General features: G+C 46.0%; 1 protein-coding gene across 1 annotated transcript in view; it reads left to right on the forward strand.

The window, feature by feature from the left end:
• LOC123763274 (leucine-rich repeat-containing protein 49) overlaps window positions 1-21,128 on the forward strand; it is a 55,919-nt gene that overhangs the window by 29,419 nt on the left and 5,372 nt on the right. Inside the window, exons 6-12 of the mRNA XM_045750389.2 lie at window positions 2,901-3,073; window positions 5,120-5,245; window positions 8,519-8,724; window positions 9,059-10,398; window positions 10,655-10,771; window positions 13,168-13,318; window positions 14,654-14,781. Coding sequence (XP_045606345.1) covers window positions 2,901-3,073; window positions 5,120-5,245; window positions 8,519-8,724; window positions 9,059-10,398; window positions 10,655-10,771; window positions 13,168-13,318; window positions 14,654-14,781 — 2,241 coding nt within the window. The remainder of the gene's footprint in view (window positions 1-2,900; window positions 3,074-5,119; window positions 5,246-8,518; window positions 8,725-9,058; window positions 10,399-10,654; window positions 10,772-13,167; window positions 13,319-14,653; window positions 14,782-21,128) is intronic.

Raw genomic sequence — 21,128 nt, forward strand, 5'->3', positions numbered from 1 at the left:
AGTCATACTGGTGTATAGTCATACTGGTGTATAGTCATACTGGTGTATAGTCATACTGGTGTATAGTCATGCTGGTGTATAGTCATGCTGGTGTATAGTCATGCTGGTGTATAGTCATACTGGTGTATAGTCATGCTGGTGTATAGTCATGCTGGTGTATAGTCATGCTGGTGTATAGTCATGCTGGTGTATAGTCATGCTGGTGTATAGTCATGCTGGTGTATAGTCATACTGGTGTATAGTCATGCTGGTGTATAGTCATACTGGTGTATAGTCATGCTGGTGTATAGTCATACTGGTGTATAGTCATGCTGGTGTATAGTCATGCTGGTGTATAGTCATGCTGGTGTATAGTCATGCTGGTGTATAGTCATGCTGGTGTATAGTCATGCTGGTGTATAGTCATGCTGGTGTATAGTCATGCTGGTGTATAGTCATGCTGGTGTATAGTCATGCTGGTGTATAGTCATGCTGGTGTATAGTCATGCTGGTGTATAGTCATGCTGGTGTATAGTCATGCTGGTGTATAGTCATGCTGGTGTATAGTCATGCTGGTGTATAGTCATGCTGGTGTATAGTCATGCTGGTGTATAGTCATGCTGGTGTATAGTCATGCTGGTGTATAGTCATGCTGGTGTATAGTCATACTGGTGTATAGTCATACTGGTGTATAGTCATACTGGTGTATAGTCATGCTGGTGTATAGTCATGCTGGTGTATAGTCATACTGGTGTATAGTCATACTGTCCTCACGGTTGTCCTGCTCAACCAGTGTGGCTCTGCTCCTTGACGGTTGTTACAAGTCAGTTATCTTGTTGTCGTCGCTGAACTCCTGTAATACAGACCCGGTACAGCCCAGTCTTATATAGCTACCGACAGTCAGTCTCCAATATCTAACAATGCAGTTTTCAAACTGACATTTTGCGGCAACAATGTTGGCTTAACTTTAAGTCCATTTGACAAAATAAGGAACACTACCTACTAAATGATTTTGGCTCGAGGGATAAATAGGTTTTTAAGCTCCGCTTCTGTTGTGTTCTTGACCCGCAGCCAAAATCTCCGGTTTGGGAGCTAGAGACACGCCCTAAACATCAGTCTCTGGAAGAACATCCGAATTCCACAATGACTTCTTATGAGAAAAATGAAATGCAATGAAAGATTATATCGAGAAATTTCAGAGTTTAGAATAAACAGCAAAAATTTACTTAGGTTTCCACGAGGAATTGGTCGGCGTGATGGATAAGAAAGCGGCAAATAATGTTTGTTTCTTTGGCCCATGAAACATGATGATCGTAATTTTTGTTGAGACAACAAATAGTAAATTGACTTTTGTTGAAGGTCGAGAGGAAGCGAATGTGAACCTGACCCCACACACAGATGACGAGGGGTTACAGGATGGTAGTTGTAATGTGCCTCACTACCACCATTTATCGTTCACTCTTGTCACCAACCATTTGGTCTGGACGGTAGAGCAACGGTCTCGCTTAATGCAGGTCGGAGTTCAATCCCCCGATGGTAATGAAGATGGTAATGAAGATGGTAAGGAAGATGTTTACTATGAAGATGTCTACTATGAAGATGTCTACTATGAAGATGTCTACTATGAAGATGTCTACTATGAAGATGTCTATGAAGATGTCTATGAAGATATTGACATTACAGCCAAGTTCATTACACGTATCACACCCTTGAAGGTATTTTCCGGCAGCACATGTAATGTCTTGTGCACATCCTTGGAACTGCTACACGTGATCACGTGATGTTCTCACGCGGGACTTACATAGATATGTATATATTTTCACCTCTTATTGTTAAATTTTAAAGCTGCTTTTAATTTGAGGCACATGCATTTTAATATTCTTGCTCAGTGATATTTTGTCTTTAATGATGGTAATAATTTTATCCAATTATTAGTGTTTACAAATCTGTGTTGTTATGAATGTTGTGTATTTGGTTGTATTTGAATACAAGACAAAATGGGTAGGGGTGTGGCGCCCCACCCGGGGGGAGGGAGGGTCGAGGCCGGGACAGGTGTGGGGGGCGGGCGCCCCACCCGGGGGAGGAAGGGTCGAGGCTGGGACAGGTGTGGGGGGCGGGCGCCCCACCCGGGGGGGGAGGGAGGGTCGAGGCTGGGACAGGTGTGGGGGGCGGGGGTAATCACTACTCGCAACGTATTGTAACAATGCATTCATTATTTCTTTATTTAGACGCTGTGGAGTCCGGATTCTGAATCGCGTTTTTCTATTAAATTTCACTTTTTTTACGAAGGTATCAGAGGCGTGTTTCTCCAGGCTGTGTTAGGGCGTCACATCTGGTAGTGGAGTAATTACATGCTAATGAGCGAGTCTCGCTTCTTAACGATATGCACTGCCTATGTTGGGGGAGAGTAGGCCTGTCCTTCTCAGGCAGCTAGGCAACCTAGCTGCTTCCTCGCGGGCAGCTAGGCAACCTAGCTGCTTCTTCACAGGCAGCTAGGCAACCTAGCTGCTTCCTCTCGGGCAGCTAGGCAAAAGTCAAAAAAATTAAAACACGTGTTTCTAATCGCAGCCAATCTTCCACACATTATTGTAACGTTTATAATATATTATTCCACGCTATATCACCCCCCCCCCCCCCCAACCCACCCACCCTCGCCTGTCATGTCATTCCACTCCACTCTATCGTGTCACTACTTGACAATCTATCATTAGATTACTAGCTATATATACGTTGAGAATTGTACTATACAACGTTGTATTCATAAACTTTGACGTTTGACCTCCATAACCCGTCTACTGCGGAACTGTGTATTAACCGCGACGCACAGGTGATGTATTATGCGGTGGTTGTGGTGACCGCAGTACGCAGCTGCCGCTGTGTTGACCCCAGGCAATAATAACCCCAAGTGTTGACCTCTGCAGGAGCTGCGGCTGCTGAACCTGGCCGGCAACATGCTACGGCACGTGACCGGCCTCCGGGGCCTCGACTGCTTGGTGGAGCTCAACCTCCGCAGGAACCTGATCCGCACCGTCGCCGACCTCCACTACCTGCCGCGCCTCGAGAAGGTCTTCATGGGCTACAACGAAATATACAGGTGGGAGTTAGCCAGGTGTGGCAGTGGGTACACTTACAAGTGGGAGCTAGTCAGGTGTGTGTGGGGTTAGGCTCAGCTAACTCGGGTGGGAGTTAGCCAGATGTGGAACTTGGGTACACAGGTGGCGGGGGGGGGAGGGGAGTTTGCAGGATGTGACAGAGAAACAAATGCTAGTGTTCCAGATACTAATGACTTGACTAGTAGTATCGTGAACACTTTTGCCCTGCAGATATTATAGATCAGCCTCCCTGCCCCTGCAGATATTATAGATCAGCCTCCCTGCCCCCTGCAGATATTATAGATCAGCCTCCCTGCCCCCTGGAGATATTATAGATCAGCCTCCCTGCCCCCTGGAGATATTATAGATCAGCCTCCCTGCCCTGCAGATATTATAGATCAGTTTCCCTGCCCTGCAGATATTATAGATCAGCCTCCCTGCCCTGGAGATATTATAGATCAGCCTCCCTGCCCCTGGAGATATTATAGATCAGCCTCCCTGCCCTGCAGATATTATAGATCAGCCTCCCTGCCCCTGGAGATATTATAGATCAGCCTCCCTGCCCCCTGCAGATATTATAGATCAGCCTCCCTGCCCCTGCAGATATTATAGATCAGCCTCCCTGCCCTGGAGATATTATAGATCAGCCTCCCTGCCCTGCAGATATTATAGATCAGCCTCCCTGCCCCTGGAGATATTATAGATCAGCCTCCCTGCCCTGCAGATATTATAGATCAGCCTCCCTGCCCTAGAGATATTATAGATCAGCCTCCCTGCCCTGCAGATATTATAGATCAGCCTCCCTGCCCTGGAGATATTATAGATCAGCCTCCCTGCCCTGGAGATATCATAGATCAGCCTCCCTGCCCTGCAGATATTATAGATGTCTCTCTGCCCTGCAGATATTATAGATCAGTCTCCCTGCCCTGCAGATATTATAGATCAGCCTCCCTGCCCCTGGAGATATTATAGATCAGCCTCCCTGCCCCCTGGAGATATTATAGATCAGCCTCCCTGCCCCCTGGAGATATTATAGATCAGCCTCCCTGCCCCCTGGAGATATTATAGATCAGCCTCCCTGCCCTGCAGATATTATAGATCAGTTTCCCTGCCCTGCAGATATTATAGATCAGCCTCCCTGCCCTGGAGATATTATAGATCAGCCTCCCTGCCCCTGGAGATATTATAGATAAGCCTCCCATCCCTGCAGATATTATAGATCAGCCTTCCTGCCCCTGGAGATATTATAGATCAGCCTCCCTGCCCTGCAGATATTATAGATCAGCCTCCCTGCCCCTGGAGATATTATAGATCAGCCTCCCTGCCCTGCAGATATTATAGATCAGTCTCCCTGCCCTGCAGATATTATAGATCAGCCTCCCTGCCCCTGGAGATATTATAGATCAGCCTCCCTGCCCTGCAGATATTATAGATCAGTCTCCCTGCCCTGCAGATATTATAGATCAGCCTCCCTGCCCCCTGGAGATATTATAGATCAGCCTCCCTGCCCCCTGGAGATATTATAGATCAGCCTCCCTGCCCCTGCAGATATTATAGATCAGCCTCCCTGCCCCTGCAGATATTATACATCAGCCTCCCTGCCCCTGCAGATATTATACATCAGCCTCCCTGCCCCTGCAGATATTATACATCAGCCTCCCTGCCCCTGCAGATATTATAGATCAGCCTCCCTGCCCCTGCAGATATTATAGATCAGCCTCCCTGCCCCCTGGAGATATTATAGATCAGCCTCCCTGCCCCCTGGAGATATTATAGATCAGCCTCCCTGCCCCCTAGAGATATTATAGATCAGCCTCCCTGCCCCCTGGAGATATTATAGATCAGCCTCCCTGCCCCTGCAGATATTATAGATCAGCCTCCCTGCCCCCTGGAGATATTATAGATCAGCCTCCCTGCCCCTGCAGATATTATAGAACAGCCTCCCTGCCCCTGCAGATATTATAGATCAGCCTCCCTGCCCCTGCAGATATTATAGATCAGCCTCCCTGCCTTGCAGATATTATAGATCAGCCTCCCTGCCCCTGCAGATACGAGGACATCGCCTGCCTGCAGAACTGCCTGAAGCTGAGGGAGTTGTCGCTGGAGGAGAACCCCGTCAGCCGCCAGCCTCACTACTTCCACCACGCTGTCACCAGGTTCTACCGCCTCAAGAGGTATATGCCTTCCACATGCTGGCCGTGGGAATCTTGGGTAGAGAGAAACGGGAGGGGGGGTGAGAGGGTAGAGAGAGAGAGGGAAGTGAGAGGATAGAGAGAGAGTAATGCCCGAAGCATGAAGTGCTGGAGGGGGCGTAACGAATGATAAAAATTAGCAGATAATGTGTAAGAGATGGGGAAAAGTATAGAAATAGTTATAAAAGAGAATGGGGCATAGAGGGTACAAACCTCGCTATCTGAGCGCGACATTATACAGCAGCAAACCGATATTCTCACCGTATTACTCCCTATCACACCTAATGATTGAGTATTTCTTCCTCGCTGACAGATGTATAATTACAAACCTAACCTCAGGGGGCCAGAGTTAATAGTCAGCTTGTCCTATAGACCGGACTGGTTTAGACATATCTCGCCAAACAGTATATATTCCCTCCGGCATCCCTGAAAATGAGGCCGGGACCATCATATGGGATATATTATTACGTAACTGTTCACGTACTGCCGCCCTTGTGAACGATAACTGGTAGGGAGAGAGATCGTAGGAGGACGGGGAAGAAGACAACAGGAATTGCATATTGGCGTCCAGGGGGGAAGGGAAGGCGGGAAAAAGGCGTGATCGTGATGCAGGAGGAAAAGGAAGAAGTAATCACTGGTTCAAGGGTGGAGGGAGCTGCAGCCTCATTATTGAGTGGCTGAGGGCGGGCAGGATGAGGCCGTACCTGAGGTCAGGTGGTGGTGCACGAGTCTTAGGGGAAAGGTGGTAGGGATGACTGACCTCTGGGGAAAGGTGGTAGGGATGACTGACCTCTGGGGAAAGGTGGTAGGGGTGACTGACCTCTGGGGAAAGGTGGTAGGGATGACTGACCTCTGGGGAAAGGTGGTAGGGGTGACTGACCTCTGGGGAAAGGTGGTAGGGGTGACTGACCTCTGGGGAAAGGTGGTAGGGGTGACTGACCTCTGGGGAAAGGTGGTAGGGGTGACTGACCCCTGGGGAAAGGTGGTAGGGGTGACTGACCCCTGGGGAAAGGTGGTAGGGGTGACTGACCCCTGGGGAAAGGTGATAGGGGTGACTGACCCCTGGGGAAAGGTGGTAGGGGTGACTGACCTCTGGGGAAAGGTGGTAGGGGTGACTGACCCCTGGGGAAAGGTGGTAGGGGTGACTGACCCCTGGGGGAAGGTGGTAGGGGTGACTGACCCCTGGGGGAAGGTGGTAGGGGTGACTGACCCCTGGGGAAAGGTGGTAGGGGTGACTGACCCCTGGGGAAAGGTGGTAGGGGTGACTGACCCCTGGGGAAAGGTGGTAGGGGTGACTGACCTCTGGGGAAAGGTGGTAGGGGTGACTGACCCCTGGGGAAAGGTGGTAGGGGTGACTGACCCCTGGGGGAAGGTGGTAGGGGTGTACGACTCGGTGCAGAAGGCTGTGGAAGATAAAACACAAAAATTTAATTCAGCCAAAAAATCTAGATAATATAAAGGAATAATATAATAAGGAAAAGAGAGAGAGGGAGAGTGCAGGAGAGGAGCGGCAGGACAGTGAACAACGAGGGGGAAGAGAAACACAAGGTCATCCATAATTGAAACAGGGGAGAGGGGCGACCAGGAGTAAACTGGTAAAGAGTAAGGCGGGAGGATGGGCCGGCCCGGTGGGAGGGGAGGATGGGCCGGCCCGGCGGGAGGGGAGGATGGGCCGGCCCGGCGGGAGGGGAGGATGGGCCGGCCCGGCGGGAGGGGAGGATGGGCCGGCCCGGCGGGAGGGGAGGATGGGCCGGCCCGGTGGGAGGGGAGGATGGGCCGGTTCGGCGGGAGGGGAGGATGGGCCGGCCCGGCGGGAGGGGAGGGGAGGATGGGCCGGCCCGGCGGGAGGGGAGGGGAGGATGGGCCGGCCAGGCGGGAGGGGAGGGGAGGATGGGCCGGCCAGGCGGGAGGGGAGGGGAGGATGGGCCGGCCAGGCGGGAGGGGAGGGGAGGATGGGCCGGCCAGGCGGGAGGGGAGGGGAGGATGGGCCGGCCAGGCGGGAGGGGAGGGGAGGATGGGCCGGCCAGGCGGGAGGGGAGGGGAGGATGGGCCGGCCAGGCGGCTCGCTGGACGCCTCTCAACTCTCCACTTTTCATACAAAATCAAGACAAGTTGTTTGCTTGGTGTATGTTGGTACTGCGACAGCTGAGCGGCTAATACTGCGGTGATTACACAACCGCAGTCTTAACACCTGCAGAGTTATTTATGTGTGAACGTTTTTACATCTCATCCGGATGGGCGACACGCGAGGTGAACGACAGCCGCACGACCTCACGCTGGTGTTAATGTTGACCAATACACACTCGTGAAGCCTCCACTGCTTGCCTCACGCTACCCTGCCACGCCTGGGGTGCCACCATCATTAATTAAATAAATAAATACGTATTTTTTTTATTTAAAGATATAAATATCTTTACTCTTCCCCCCCCCCCCCCCCAGGTTTTCCCCATTGCTGTAACAATCTTCATTACACATTCTCTTCATTACTGAACATCTTCACACCCTCCTGTCATCATCTCTACTTACCTTCCCTGTCTCCTCCATCACTGTAACAAAAAGTTGTAACCAGTCTGTAAATCTATTTAAACATATATTTTACAAGTCAAGATATGAAAATAGTAATATTTAAACGAATGCTGAACTCTGCGGACTTTGAGAACCACATTTCATATCCTCCGACTTCGTGAAGTGGGCTATAGGAGCCGCTCACCTTCAAGAGGGGTTTGGAGGCCCACCCCGACTCGCTATGACATTCTCCATAAAGTCACCTTTAACCCTGAAAAATTTAATAAGGCTAAGGAGAAGATCCAGTTCTATATATACAAGGTATACGGATGTCTTTACATATCTTTGACTAATTTCCAGTTTTCTCCTGTGTTCTCTTGTCTCGCTCTCTCACTTGATAAGAAACTGTCCTTCTTAACATTCTCTGTTCCTTCAGTGTCATTAATGTCGTGATTATCTTTTCTGTTCGTTCTCTCCTTTTAATATTGTGTCCTGGTTTGTATAGCAATTAGCTAATATTATTCTAGGTAAAATAATAACTCAAGGCTAAAGATTGGCTTTTTTTGGTCGGAAGAGTTCTAAGCTGACTAGTCAGAAATTATCTGTACCCTTCCGTGTAAAAAAATATATATATCTTTAGTTACTGGACCATGAAGTACCGGGCGTAATGTAATCACTAGTGAGGTGGTGACTCTTGTGTGCTACATAGTTCACCATGTGTGCCATGTTCAGCCTTTGTGATTGCGTCAGGCTGGATGACCAGGAGCTGACCATGGAGACTCGGAGACAGTCTGAGAAGCAGCTGCAGAAGGCGAGAGATAAGGAGCGTGCCCAGGCGACGCGCATCAGTGACGAGGAGAAGCGTAACTCTGCTATCACCAACGCCATGAAGCACTGGCAGGTGGTGAAGAAGGACCACAAGAAGCTCATCAGGAAGCCCAGCGAGAGCTCCACCAGTGAGTGAAGCTCTTTGCCATTTGTCTTAACACATACAAAGTTCCTCTACAAAATTTGCTGACTCCTCATTTTGTATTTTCTGGTTAACATTTATTTTTCCATATAACCCCACGCTGTAGCGTCTCCTATCATTTTGTTAATATATCATGACACGAACTGTGCACCAGTGGTATTATGAACCACTAACCTTAAAATGTTATAATTACATTTTCTTAGTGAAACTCATTTAAAAGATTTTTTTCTCTATTGGAGTTTTGAAGTATCCATGATCGTGTCTTGGTTATCAGGGCAAACGCTCACCCTTAAGACTCCGTAACAATTATTCTCGTACAGGTACCCTGGATCAGCCTCCCTCTAAGGACAGCGATGCTACCGAACTGTCTAGTGGGTTTTGTGGTGACACCGTGTCTGATGCTGGGGAGCTGGAGGTGACGGTGACCGACGAGAACGGTGAAGAAGGGAAGGTTGACGAAGAGGAGGCAGCACCCGGGCAGCAGGAAGACGACCGGGCATCTCTGGTCTCTTCCGTCACATCCAGTGGTATCTCTGACATCAGTTTAGTTCACAAAGGTACTGATCAAAGACTCAGTGCCACCGATGTCCTTCCCGCGCAAGAGAATGTTACAGTGAATGCCGTCAATAACTCGATACAGGCAATAAAACAATTCAAAATGAATAGTCCGAGAAATGTAGATAATAAAAATAATTTTCCTCGTAGTAAATCGTACACGGATATGAGAATATTAAGGAGAAAAAATTCTTTTGAGGGTGATCGTACTTTGAGACCGAAATCGGTTCGTGATTCGAACAGTGAAGGTTTGGGAGGGTCGGGAAAGGTGAGTGAGAAGATCAGTTTGGACACAGCCTCGCGGGCCACGATACCTGTCAAGAACGTGCCTGTAGTCCGTCGAGGAGGAACCAGACAGGGAAGTGCTCAAAACCGTGCGGTAGACAAGTCCAGGCCTCGAATTATAGCCAACGAGAATGTGAAATCCGCAAATGCCAAAAATTTAGATTTTTTAAAGAAAACGGAACAGTTAAAAGAGGCAGGCCGTCTCCCCGACAAAATAGTGACTGCCGCTATCACACGAGTCAGATCGAACCTTAGTCTTCCTATTCAGGGTCCGGAACCACCAGTCTCTCCCAGAAATGCCGTGTCTGAGCCATCTGAAGTAGACTCGAGCTCCGACGCAGAGTCTGCCAACACTTCCACCACCACCAATACAACCGCCACACTCACCGGGTCTGCGGAGATCAACTCGCAGTCCGCACCTGCCACCACTCACCACAACCTGGCTGACCTTAGGGTTCCCCTCTCCAGACCAAAAGACCCGGAACGTCCTGCTTGTGAGAAAGGAGACAAGCCAGTTCCATCAATAAACCAGAATACCTCAGGAATACTTCGTGAACAGGGACCAAACTTTCTAGCCGAGCTAGAGGGCGAGCGGTTAAGTCTGTACGGGCAGGGAGCCCTCCGCTGCACCGACATCTCTTGGGACAAGTCAGTGGCCGCGGCAGCCACGACGGCGCGCTTCCAGTATATGAATTTTGAAGATATAGTCGATATCTTTCCCAAGCTACGGGTCAAGTTTCCTCGGTTAGAGAACTTTATGTTCGTGGAGACTCATCTAGCCAAGTGTAGTCAGCTTAATGCTCTAGCCGAGCTCCACCAGGTATGCAAACCATTCAGTTTTATACCAAACTTGTTGCAATTTCATTGGCTTAATCACTTGAAATTTCTAAGTTTCAAATAATGTTATTTACACACTAGAATATATATAAAACCTTCATTCACATGTATCAAACAAAATTTTTATAAATGCATATATAGTTAGTTTTAAGGAACAGAATTTTCAGATATAACAAATATTATTGAGGGATTTTGCCTCTATACGATTTTGCATTAATTGTGTTCGCCTATAAAACCAGGTGACGTCGCTGGAAGTGGGTCGGGAGGGCAACCCACTGACGCAGACGCCCTACTGGAGACTGTATGCCATCTTCAGACTCTCCCACTGGGGGCTGAGGGTGATCAACGGCCTCGAGGTCAGTCATAGCTGCTGCTTGGTAAAGTTACTCTCACCAAACACTGAATGTATTTTTTCTGGCGTGCAACAATGTGTCATGTGCGTGTCTGTGTTCTGGAGTGGCTGTAGAGCATCGTGAAACAATCACTTCACATCGGTATCTGGGTGACTTAGCCATCTTAGTCACTTAGTTATCCCAGTCTCGAAATCATTTTAAAAAACAAACAAAATGCGTTTAATATTTCTTTATTAAGAAATATTTCATTGGTTTTAAAGTTATAATCGAGTTATTAAACAAAATTGCTGTAAAATTGGTAGCTGTATGTTACAGTGCACTGGAACCTCTAACTGTAAATCTGTAATATGAGAAGCTAATTATAATTTAGTTTATTAACGGGTTGTGGTCTGATATTTTGTTCAATATTTTTCAAGCTCGAGTTCAATAAACAAAACTAACTCCTATCATTAGTAAGTTCATCCCACATATAATATTCTTAACTTGACCTCTATCGTAACCATCTACCCCTCTCATCCCCTCCCTTCCTTCACCCTCTCCAACTTACTTCCTCTCTCCTTCCCTTTCTCTCCCCAACATCACCCCTTCTCCCCAGTCTCCTTTCCCCTCTCCTCCCTCTATTCCCTCTCTCACATTTTCTAAGAGAGAAATATCACGAAAAGATGAAAAATTGCTCAAAATTTTTCGGAAAATTAATCCCCGGATTCAGACTTCATCAAGATCGCAGGAGCTTATATTTCTTAACATGGGGCCGACCCCCAATCAGTCACATACCATCCATATGTCATCTTGAAAAGTTAAGCGAATCTAGCCCTAGGCATCTGACATTGAACTTTATGTTCGTACAGTACATACAGTACAGACTCGTTAGCATACAGTACAGACTCATATATAAAACACGTGCACATGATGCACCTGCCCACTACCGGAGATGGGAACTGTTGTGGGTTGTATCCTGGGAAAGATCAGACGTTGGCGCTGCAGGTTGTGGGGAGGTCTCGATAAGCTAAACGGGCTGTGTCCCCTGACTAAGGTAAACCAGACCTCGTATTCCTGCAGGGAAGCAGGGATGCCAGTGAGCACAGCATCCAAGAGCAACGCCGAATCGACGTCTAACCAAGGGCCACTCTCGGGTATAGTGGCCGCCGAAGTGGTGGTCTCCCGGGCCGGTGGGAACACGCCTCCTGGTGATGGGGTACGAACCCACGGGAATCCACCAACTGCGTGCGGGTTATTACCGCTGGGGCAGATAATTGTTGTGTGACATGAACGTAATCTCTAGTGCAATTGTCTTAAATGATTTTAAATTTTTTGTATTAATCACGATGAAAGCAGAATCTCCTGCTTCCACTTCTCTGTGCAGTATAATTGTGTACAGCAAATTCGTTTGTAGGTAACTTGTAGGTAACGTTTTTCCCGAAACGCTACGCGTACTAGTGGCTGTACAAGAATGTAGCAACTCTTGTATATATAAATCAATAAAATACCGGGCTGCTCACGACCTGTGCACGCCACAGGGCAAGTTCCTGTCTCCAACGTGTTTGCCGACCCCCTGACTGATGCTTAAACACGCGCACACACGCACTCTTAAAAAGCACTTGACACTTCCTCACGGAAGGCTGGTGTACAAGATGGAGAAGCAGGCCGGTATAAATGCGAAGACGCTAAACTGGGTTAGGGAGTACATGAAGGACGAGAGTACATGAGACCAGACCGAGTGATAATCATCATACTATATTAATGAACTCTCGTATTTCGAATCCATCCAACCTTTTATTTTTAATAGAGGCAAAATACAGATTTTGTGTACAATACCCTTCGTTATCCCATGATATTTGGCTTTCAAAATTTGGATGTGCTACTGTGTATCTTAACATGTATTATATTTTATTGTTATTATGAATATTCTTAGCGTTGGTTATTACAATTTACAATGATTTTCATTTGATAAAGTAATTATGAAAGCAATTTTAAATAGATATTATAATTATGTGATATATCGTTTTAATCATTGGTTCATGACGATGAAATTATTTGCAGACGAGGAGTCACAATAACGTGGCTGAAATATGTTGACCAAACCACACACTAGAAAGTGAAGGGACAACAATAATCGTCCCATCACTTTCTAGTGTGTGTTGTTGTTTTAGATTCAGCTACTCAGAACAAAAGTTCCAAGTAGCACTGGCTATGGTGAGCCCGAGTGGACTTACCTGGCACAGGAGCGAGGCTGTGTATGTCTAGTGTGTGGTTTGGTCAACATGAAATTATTTGTAAGAGTGGTTCTTGGCTGGTGCTGGAGGCACCCGTCCTGGCTTCTGGGGAGCAGGCTTCTGGGGTTTCCGGCTACATCCCAAGTGCTGGGGAATATTAGTTCCCTGACATTGTTTACTGGGCAGGTGAGCGAGGAGGAGCGGACGGAGGCGGCCGTCATGTTCTCTCCCTTGAGCCAGCTGGCCTTCACCTGTCTCCCGCGCGACCAACTGGCAGCCTTCCTCTCGTCCCATCACCACCACGCCAACGACCAAGGAATCTCCTCTCCTCGAACTGGTACATCGCAATATATTTTCATTATTAGTATTATTATATTCAAGTTTCTTCTTCGAGAGGTGGGGGGGAGGGAGGCATCAGTCCGGATGACACACGAAAGCTACATAGGAAAACGAACTTTACGGACACCCTGTGCATTCGACATCTCTTCCACACTACATGCTAGTGGTCTCGAGTAGTCTCACATGTGCACCCAGCGCTGGTGAAAAGTGTAGGCTTCTCGTCAGTTGTCATTTATGTCAAACTCGTTCCATCTAGCCTTATTCCGCGACCACAAATTGGAACAGAGTTCGATCCTGACCTGAACAACTGTCTTGTGTGAGCACGTTTTCTTGTATCTGATTTATCTGTTCACCTACCACCAAATAGGTACCAGGGAGTTAGACTTGTGCTGGGGTTTGCATTCTAATAGGCTTCATTTTCCCGGAAACCATGTCCCAAATTTATCGAGTAACACTTTTAACTCGATTTCTATAATGCTAGTTCCGCGTCCTTTGTTTACAAAAGACTGTGGCTTGGAGAGAGAGGCACCTTGAGTATTACATCGGGTGCGAGAATGTTGTGAGTGTCCTTTCCGTGATTGTTGAAGTTTAAGCATGTTGAAGTATACAGACAATACTTTTCGGCAAACCAATCACTTGCGCTGGACGATAGAATGAAGATCTCGCTTCATGCAGGTCGACGTTCAATCCCCAACCATCCAGGTGGTTTGGAATCTGGATAGTCGGGGACAATTCCTTCCCATCCCAAGTCTTTATCCTGAACCCTTCCGTGTGCAATATAGTCGTAATGGCTTGGCTGTTTCTCCTGGTAGTTTCCATCCGTTTTCGGCAAACTATAAACTTTTGTACAGAATTGTGTTGGAATGTCTACGAATATAAAAAAACTCAGATAAAACCAGGATGCTTGTGTTGGATACAAGAGTCTCTGAAGGTAAGACAACAGATGCGAGCTCTGGGGGAAAACCAAGTTGTAACAGAACTATTTATGTAAAAGGAAAGGTTAACGTGCAACATTATATATATATATATATATATATATATATATATATATATATATATATATATATATATATATATATATATATATATATATATATACACGCCTCACCTTAATTTAACAATATGATATGCACTGCTGTCTCGCGTGGGGCCAGTGTCACGCACTTGACACAAACCGAGATGACACAAAAGCGTCCTTTGTGTCATAATTATATTTCCCTCATCTTATGAACGACTAATAAGCTGATGAATTTCTGCTATATGTAGCGCTTTCAAACCTAGTTGAGACTAGGAAATACTCAAGTGTTTGCTGATGTATTTGTCGACGACCCAGGGAGCGGAGGACACGACCCCGGGAGCAGCAGGGAGGAGCCGGAGGCCCCACGCCTCAACGTGCCGCACCTTCAGGAGCTCATTGGCAAGGAGGCGCTCCAGTACCGCCCCGTCGGCCGACTCACGCAGGTACTGATTCAGTCGCATCCTTAGCCTGCTTGCTTGAGGGCAGCAGCGTCTTGTCGGGAGGGTAGCACCTCAGCCCTTCACATAGTGCATCCTGCTGTATTCTCTGGGAAAGATAGTCACTGAAGAGGCTGTTGGTACATAGATGTTAAGGCAAATGGGGTGACAGCTGGTGGGAGGGGGGTGTACAGCGGGGTGACAGCTGGTGGGAGGGGGGTGTACAGCGGGTGACAGCTGGTGGTGGGCTACAGCGTGGGGGGGGGTACCTTTCAACCCAGAATCTGGGAGTACTGGGTTGCATGTGGAGAAGAGTACAGTATATGACAGTTTGAGGGGTTACAGTAATACTGCAGTTAAACAAGGGTACAGTGGAGTTGCAGATACATCGGAACGACAGTTATTGATATAGGTACAGTCGAGAGACAGTTAATTGGAGATGGGTACAGTAGAGTGTCAGTATAGGAGGTGGATACAGTCGAGTGACAGTGAGGGTAGGGGTACAGTGGCATGTGACAACTGGATAAGGATACAAATGGCAGGAACTTGGAAATCAATCAGTTAGCAAAGGTAAGTGAAGATTAGAATATTTTGCAAGGCCTAAAATTTTGCTCTGTAGGCAATTTTTGCCTTTAGCAAGTCACATTTTGCATTAGTCATTTTTTCTAGTTTTGCAAATTGAATTTTTCACCCCTTCGGTATAATGTTTTATAATTTATTTAGTATTATAGTTTACAAAGTAATTCTCGAGTAGTGTCTGTCATATCAGTGACATACTGTACCTTTACATCGAGCATAAAATAATACACAAAATAACAATGGATTAATGCCAACAATTTCCATATTCTTGACCCCTCATTTCAGAAGCGTCGCAAGGTAATTATTGAGTGATTGGTCCGCCTCGGCCGCTCCGGTCGACTGCCCTATACTCTTTCATTTAAAATGCTTCTTTAAATGCTCCTATATAGCATCTTATAAACACACTAACCTCTAAATTTATATTAATGTTTAACTGTATGACCTGTGGTGTTTAAAAATATACGTTTGTATTATATTTTTACTAATATGCAATTGGTTCGTTTTGTTCGTTACCTCAAGGCTTCGGAACCTTCCGTGGATATGCGACAAGAACAGTGAAGTGTAAAGTATTCTGGGAGCTGATTGTTTTTTGTTTTTCACACATTTTCTTTTGGCGAAGAATTCACCGTAAACATTTTACTAAAATTTACTTGCCAATTTAAAAAATAAAAAAATTTTGCGCTATTATAATGTAGAAGGAATTTTTAAGAAAAATATTAGTTTCTCAGTTAATTTGATACATTAATTTTCATCCGAATATATTTATGATCTTGACTCTAACTGTTTAACACCTCATCGCGTCCTGGTCTTCATCGGTTACGTAATCTTTATCTGTATAGCCCAATAACTGTGTCCTGCAAGATGTTATCCTAGTCCATTACCCTTAAAATATTGACATTACTTAGGTCCGTTACCATAGCCTGTGTTACTCAGAATTGTTCCTAGTGGCTGAATCTATAACAATAACCAACCCGTTCTCGCAAATTCGTAAAGTCAATATTGACTAATTTAATAAGTGCATAGGTGACATACTAAACATAATAGATACCCTTAAAAAGCTTCATAGAAAACACCGACCTTATCTAACCTTGTTAGTATCTTAAGATAAGCATCTTATAGATTCGTAATTACAATTGTTACGTAACCTATTATAGGTATAGGTTAAGTAATAATTGTAATTACGAAGCAATAAGATGCTTATCTTAACATACTAACAAGGTTAGGTAAGGTCGGTGTTTTCTATGAAGCTTTTTAAGGGTATCAATTATGTTTAGTATATCACCTATGCACGTAGTTAATAAGTCAATATTGACTTTACGAATTTGCGAGAACGGGTTGCAACAACAGCAACTTGGGTCCGTTCAGACTACTGTTGCCCCGCACAGTTCGACAAACATTTGCCCGAGCTTACCCAGTCTGTTGTCTGTGGCTGAGAAAACCCGTTTCAAAATATGTAACAATCGTGTACTTGAGTGAGAGCTGATGTCAACAACGTCAGGCCTTCGTTACTCGCTCCCAGTCTGCTTTGCGGATGTTCCTCAATTTACAGTTTACAAAATAAATCTTTAAATTTTGCATTACACACGGCTGAAGAATGGACTTTATCGTTTTTTTCGGTTCATAAGGCGTAATTTTGCACTGAGGGCAAGACCATTTGGTTGTTCATACTGAACCTGTTCGCATGTTTAGAGTGCTTGAATCTTTGCAACTGTCGAGCATCTCTTTGGTGAGTTGTGACTTTGGACAGCTTGTTATGTACGCTGTCCTCTCACCTGTGAGAGAGACAGAGGCAGCATCATCAAACTCTTCTGCGGGAATAACGGCCATCAGCTTAGCATTCTTGTCGTCACTTTGAATCGATTTAATGAGGTAACAATAGCGTGATCCGCATTCGGGTCCTACACGCGTGTTGAGCTGTTTATTGCTATTAACTTGTTCATGGATTTTCCTGTCTGGGGAAAACGGCAAGTTTACAACAGAGACTTTGCTTTATTAAAAACTTCGATTTTTGCGGTTTCTTCTGGTATACCCGAGAGTGACTGGGTGTACAGTGGGGGGTATACATGGCCACAACGGCGAGACGTGTAATCTTCTCTATCTGTATAGAGAAATATATATATATATATATATATATATATATATATATATATATATATATATAATATATATATATATATATATATAATATATATATATATCCGCAATGTGTTCCTGTCTTGCGCCTGTTACCCCCCCCCCCTTCACCACCACCAATATGCCTTCATCACTTTCCCTACTAAAATATTTCATATGTATATCTTGGTCTCGTATGATTAACGTACTGCATTAGTGTCCACACAGCATTCGTCGGAAGTTCTTAATGTAAAACTTTGTCCTAAATGTGTCCCCTAAACAATTGTCCTTTCCCGCCAAATTACTGTTTAATTCGAACCATTAAAATCCGTCATGCTTCTCACCCCCCCGTCACGTAAGGCAGTATAACACTGTAATTGTCAGTGAGCTGCATTTGTCAACTTCGTGGTGCACTTACAGTTAACTCTGCACGAATGTGATGTGCAACTAGCACACAGCGCACATCTTGTGTTACGTGTATCATGTCACCTGTTTTATCTTAGCCTCACCTCACTCTTGCTTGGCATACTGTATCACGTCAGTTGGCCCTCACGTCGTCAGTGTTCTCACACCATCCTGCACAGAACTGTGTCGTCACCTGCATGAAGTCTCTGAAGTCTGTGTTCGTGGCATTGTTGTGTGTGAATCATGTTAATGTTCTTAATCATAACGATAACTTGTATAATTATTAACAAAAAATTGCATTACTATTTAGAAAGTTGATAATTTATGTAATCAATATTAGCGAATGTCGATGTGTAAATGGTGAATACAAATAATCAACAAAATAAAACAATGACAGTATGAGTAGGCTTAGTGGAGGACACCAGCCAGCTTAGTGGAGGACACCAGCCAGCTTAGTGGAGGAGACCAGCCAGCTTAGTGGAGGACACCAGCCAGCTTAGTGGAGGACACCAGCCAGCTTAGTGGAGGACACCAGCCAGCTTAGTGGAGGACACCAGCCAGCTTAGTGGAGGACACCAGCCAGCTTAGTGGAGGACACCAGCCAGCTTAGTGGAGGACACCAGCCAGCTTAGTGGAGGACACCAGCCAGCTTAGTGGAGGACACCAGCCAGCTTAGTGGAGGACACCAGCCAGCTTAGTGGAGGCCACCAGCCAGCTTAGTGGAGGACACCAGCCAGCTTAGTGGAGGCCACCAGCCAGCTTAGTGGAGGCCACCAGCCAGCTTAGTGGAGGACACCAGCCAGCTTAGTGGAGGACACCAGCCAGCTTAGTGGAGGACACCAGCCAGCTTAGTGGAGGACACCAGCCAGCTTAGTGGAGGACACCAGCCAGCTTAGTGGAGGACACCAGCCAGCTTAGTGGAGGACACCAGCCAGCTTAGTGGAGGACACCAGCCAGCTTAGTGGAGGACACCAGCCAGCTTAGTGGAGGACACCAGCCAGCTTAGTGGAGGACACCAGCCAGCTTAGTGGAGGACACCAGCCAGCTTAGTGGAGGACACCAGCCAGCTTAGTGGAGGACACCAGCCAGCTTAGTGGAGGACACCAGCCAGCTTAGTGGAGGACACCAGCCAGCTTAGTGGAGGACACCAGCCAGCTTAGTGGAGGACACCAGCCAGCTTAGTGGAGGACACCAGCCAGCTTAGTGGAGGACACCAGCCAGCTTAGGATTATTGTTTGTGTGCTCCTAGTAACATTTTAACATTACATAGGTCTAGTAACATGTTAACATCACATAGGTCTAGTAACATGTTAACATCACATAGGTCTAGTAACATGTTAACATCACATAGGTCTAGTAACATGTTAACATCACATAGGTCTAGTAACATGTTAACATCACATAGGTCTAGTAACATGTTAACATCACATAGGTCTGGAAACATTTGGACCTGAGTATTGGGGAGTGTCGCGAAATTTTCCCAACATTTTCAATAGAATACAGAAACTCAACGGGATTGAACACAAGCTCCGGTCCTCCGTAGGTGTGTTCCGTATTGTTCACCCTTCCACACACTGTACTGACTCCCACTACCATCCACACACTGTACTGACTCCCACTACCATCCACACACTGTACTGACTCGCACTACCATCCACACACTACTGACTCCCACTACCATCCACCCATCTGCCTGTTGTCCTAACCCCTACCTTTCAACAGTACCTCCTTCGTCCCTTCTCGACTGGTTACCATTCACCATCTGTCTATCCTTACTATTCGCCAGTCCCCCTGATGCCCTCTCGCCTGAATGTTCACCCATTGGCCTACTGTCCACGTGTTTAGCTGCTGGTCCCCAACCCCCCGAGCTGGCACTTAGTGTCTGTCGTTAATACTCCAGTTGGTCGACCTTCATCCAGGTTCGAGGCTCTTGTCATCTTGTAGACTTTCGCTGGTATCGTTATAGTTATTTCCCCATACTTAGACCAGTTGACGGGTGCTGTTTTTGTTAGAAAAAAGTATTATATAGGTTAAATAATAATTCAGACAGTCTACGTCTACATATACAATCGGTCTTCTACAGTCTTTTGTTTCATAGTTTTTAGAATCCTAATAAATGCCAGAGTTAATTTGAGAAGACTGCATTATAGGAGCTGGACTTATTCACATTTCCTAAGACATTCCTTCATCTTCTTGAGGTTATCTTGAGGTTATCTTAATGATTTTGGGGCTTTAGTGTCCCCGCGGCCAGGTCCTCGACCAGGCCTCCACCCCCAGGAAGCAGCCCGTGACAGCTGACTAACACCCAGGTACAGGGTGACTCATACTAACAGCAGTAGGAATAAATACACGGGTTTTTACTTTTAATAACATACATACAAATTTAAGGAAGTATAATACATTAGTCCTATACAGTACGTAAGAAAGCTAGACATAAGTGCGGTTACCTACAGACAAGATTGAACGTCCGCTTAGGATCATTAATAAATATTAATTAGGGTCAATAAATATTTTTATTGTATTTAGGCTTAAAAGTTGGGCACGACGCCCAACTTTTAAGCCTAACACACCACAATAATTATGCTGAGTGGGATGGGCTCCTCTATGTTGTTTAAATATTTGAATAAGATATACTTATATGAACAATGTTCTTTTTAAATTATTTCCGAGGTAAATACTTTACACTTGGTGGTGGAGATGAGTGGCGGACGCAGATGATATAATGAGACTTACATGAATCATTGTGTGTTGTGGAATGGTCTGTTAATTTTGCATTTAATGTGTGTGGTTAACTGCGTGTTCTGATGTATGTGATATGAATGTTAAAATGCTAGACAACTGCGTGCTAAACTGTGTGTTAGGAAGCCTGTATGTTTAATTATGGTTTGGGTTTAGCGAAAACCAAAATGAAATTGTGTATTTGGTTTAGAAAGAGTGTAGTGCTAGGTGTAGACCCCAGGGTGTAATTACCATCATATGGCAATATTACAATGTTGCAGACAATAAGTCACAACAACCTGGCTGAACATAAGACGACCAACGCACGCACATCTGAAATGACGTTTCGGTCCGGCCTGGACCCATGTCACGTATCACTACGTGCTAATGGTCCAGGACGGAGCGACATGTCGTCACTTACTGTATTTTCAGATGTGATGGTTGGGGCGTCTCGTTACAGTGGTGCATGAGTGCTGATGACCAGACCACACACTGGAAGGTGAAGGGACGACGACTTGACGACAAACGACTTGAGACTG

The sequence above is a fragment of the Procambarus clarkii genome, chromosome 49 (genome assembly GCF_040958095.1).
Source record: "Procambarus clarkii isolate CNS0578487 chromosome 49, FALCON_Pclarkii_2.0, whole genome shotgun sequence".
Lineage (NCBI taxonomy): Eukaryota > Metazoa > Arthropoda > Malacostraca > Decapoda > Cambaridae > Procambarus > Procambarus clarkii.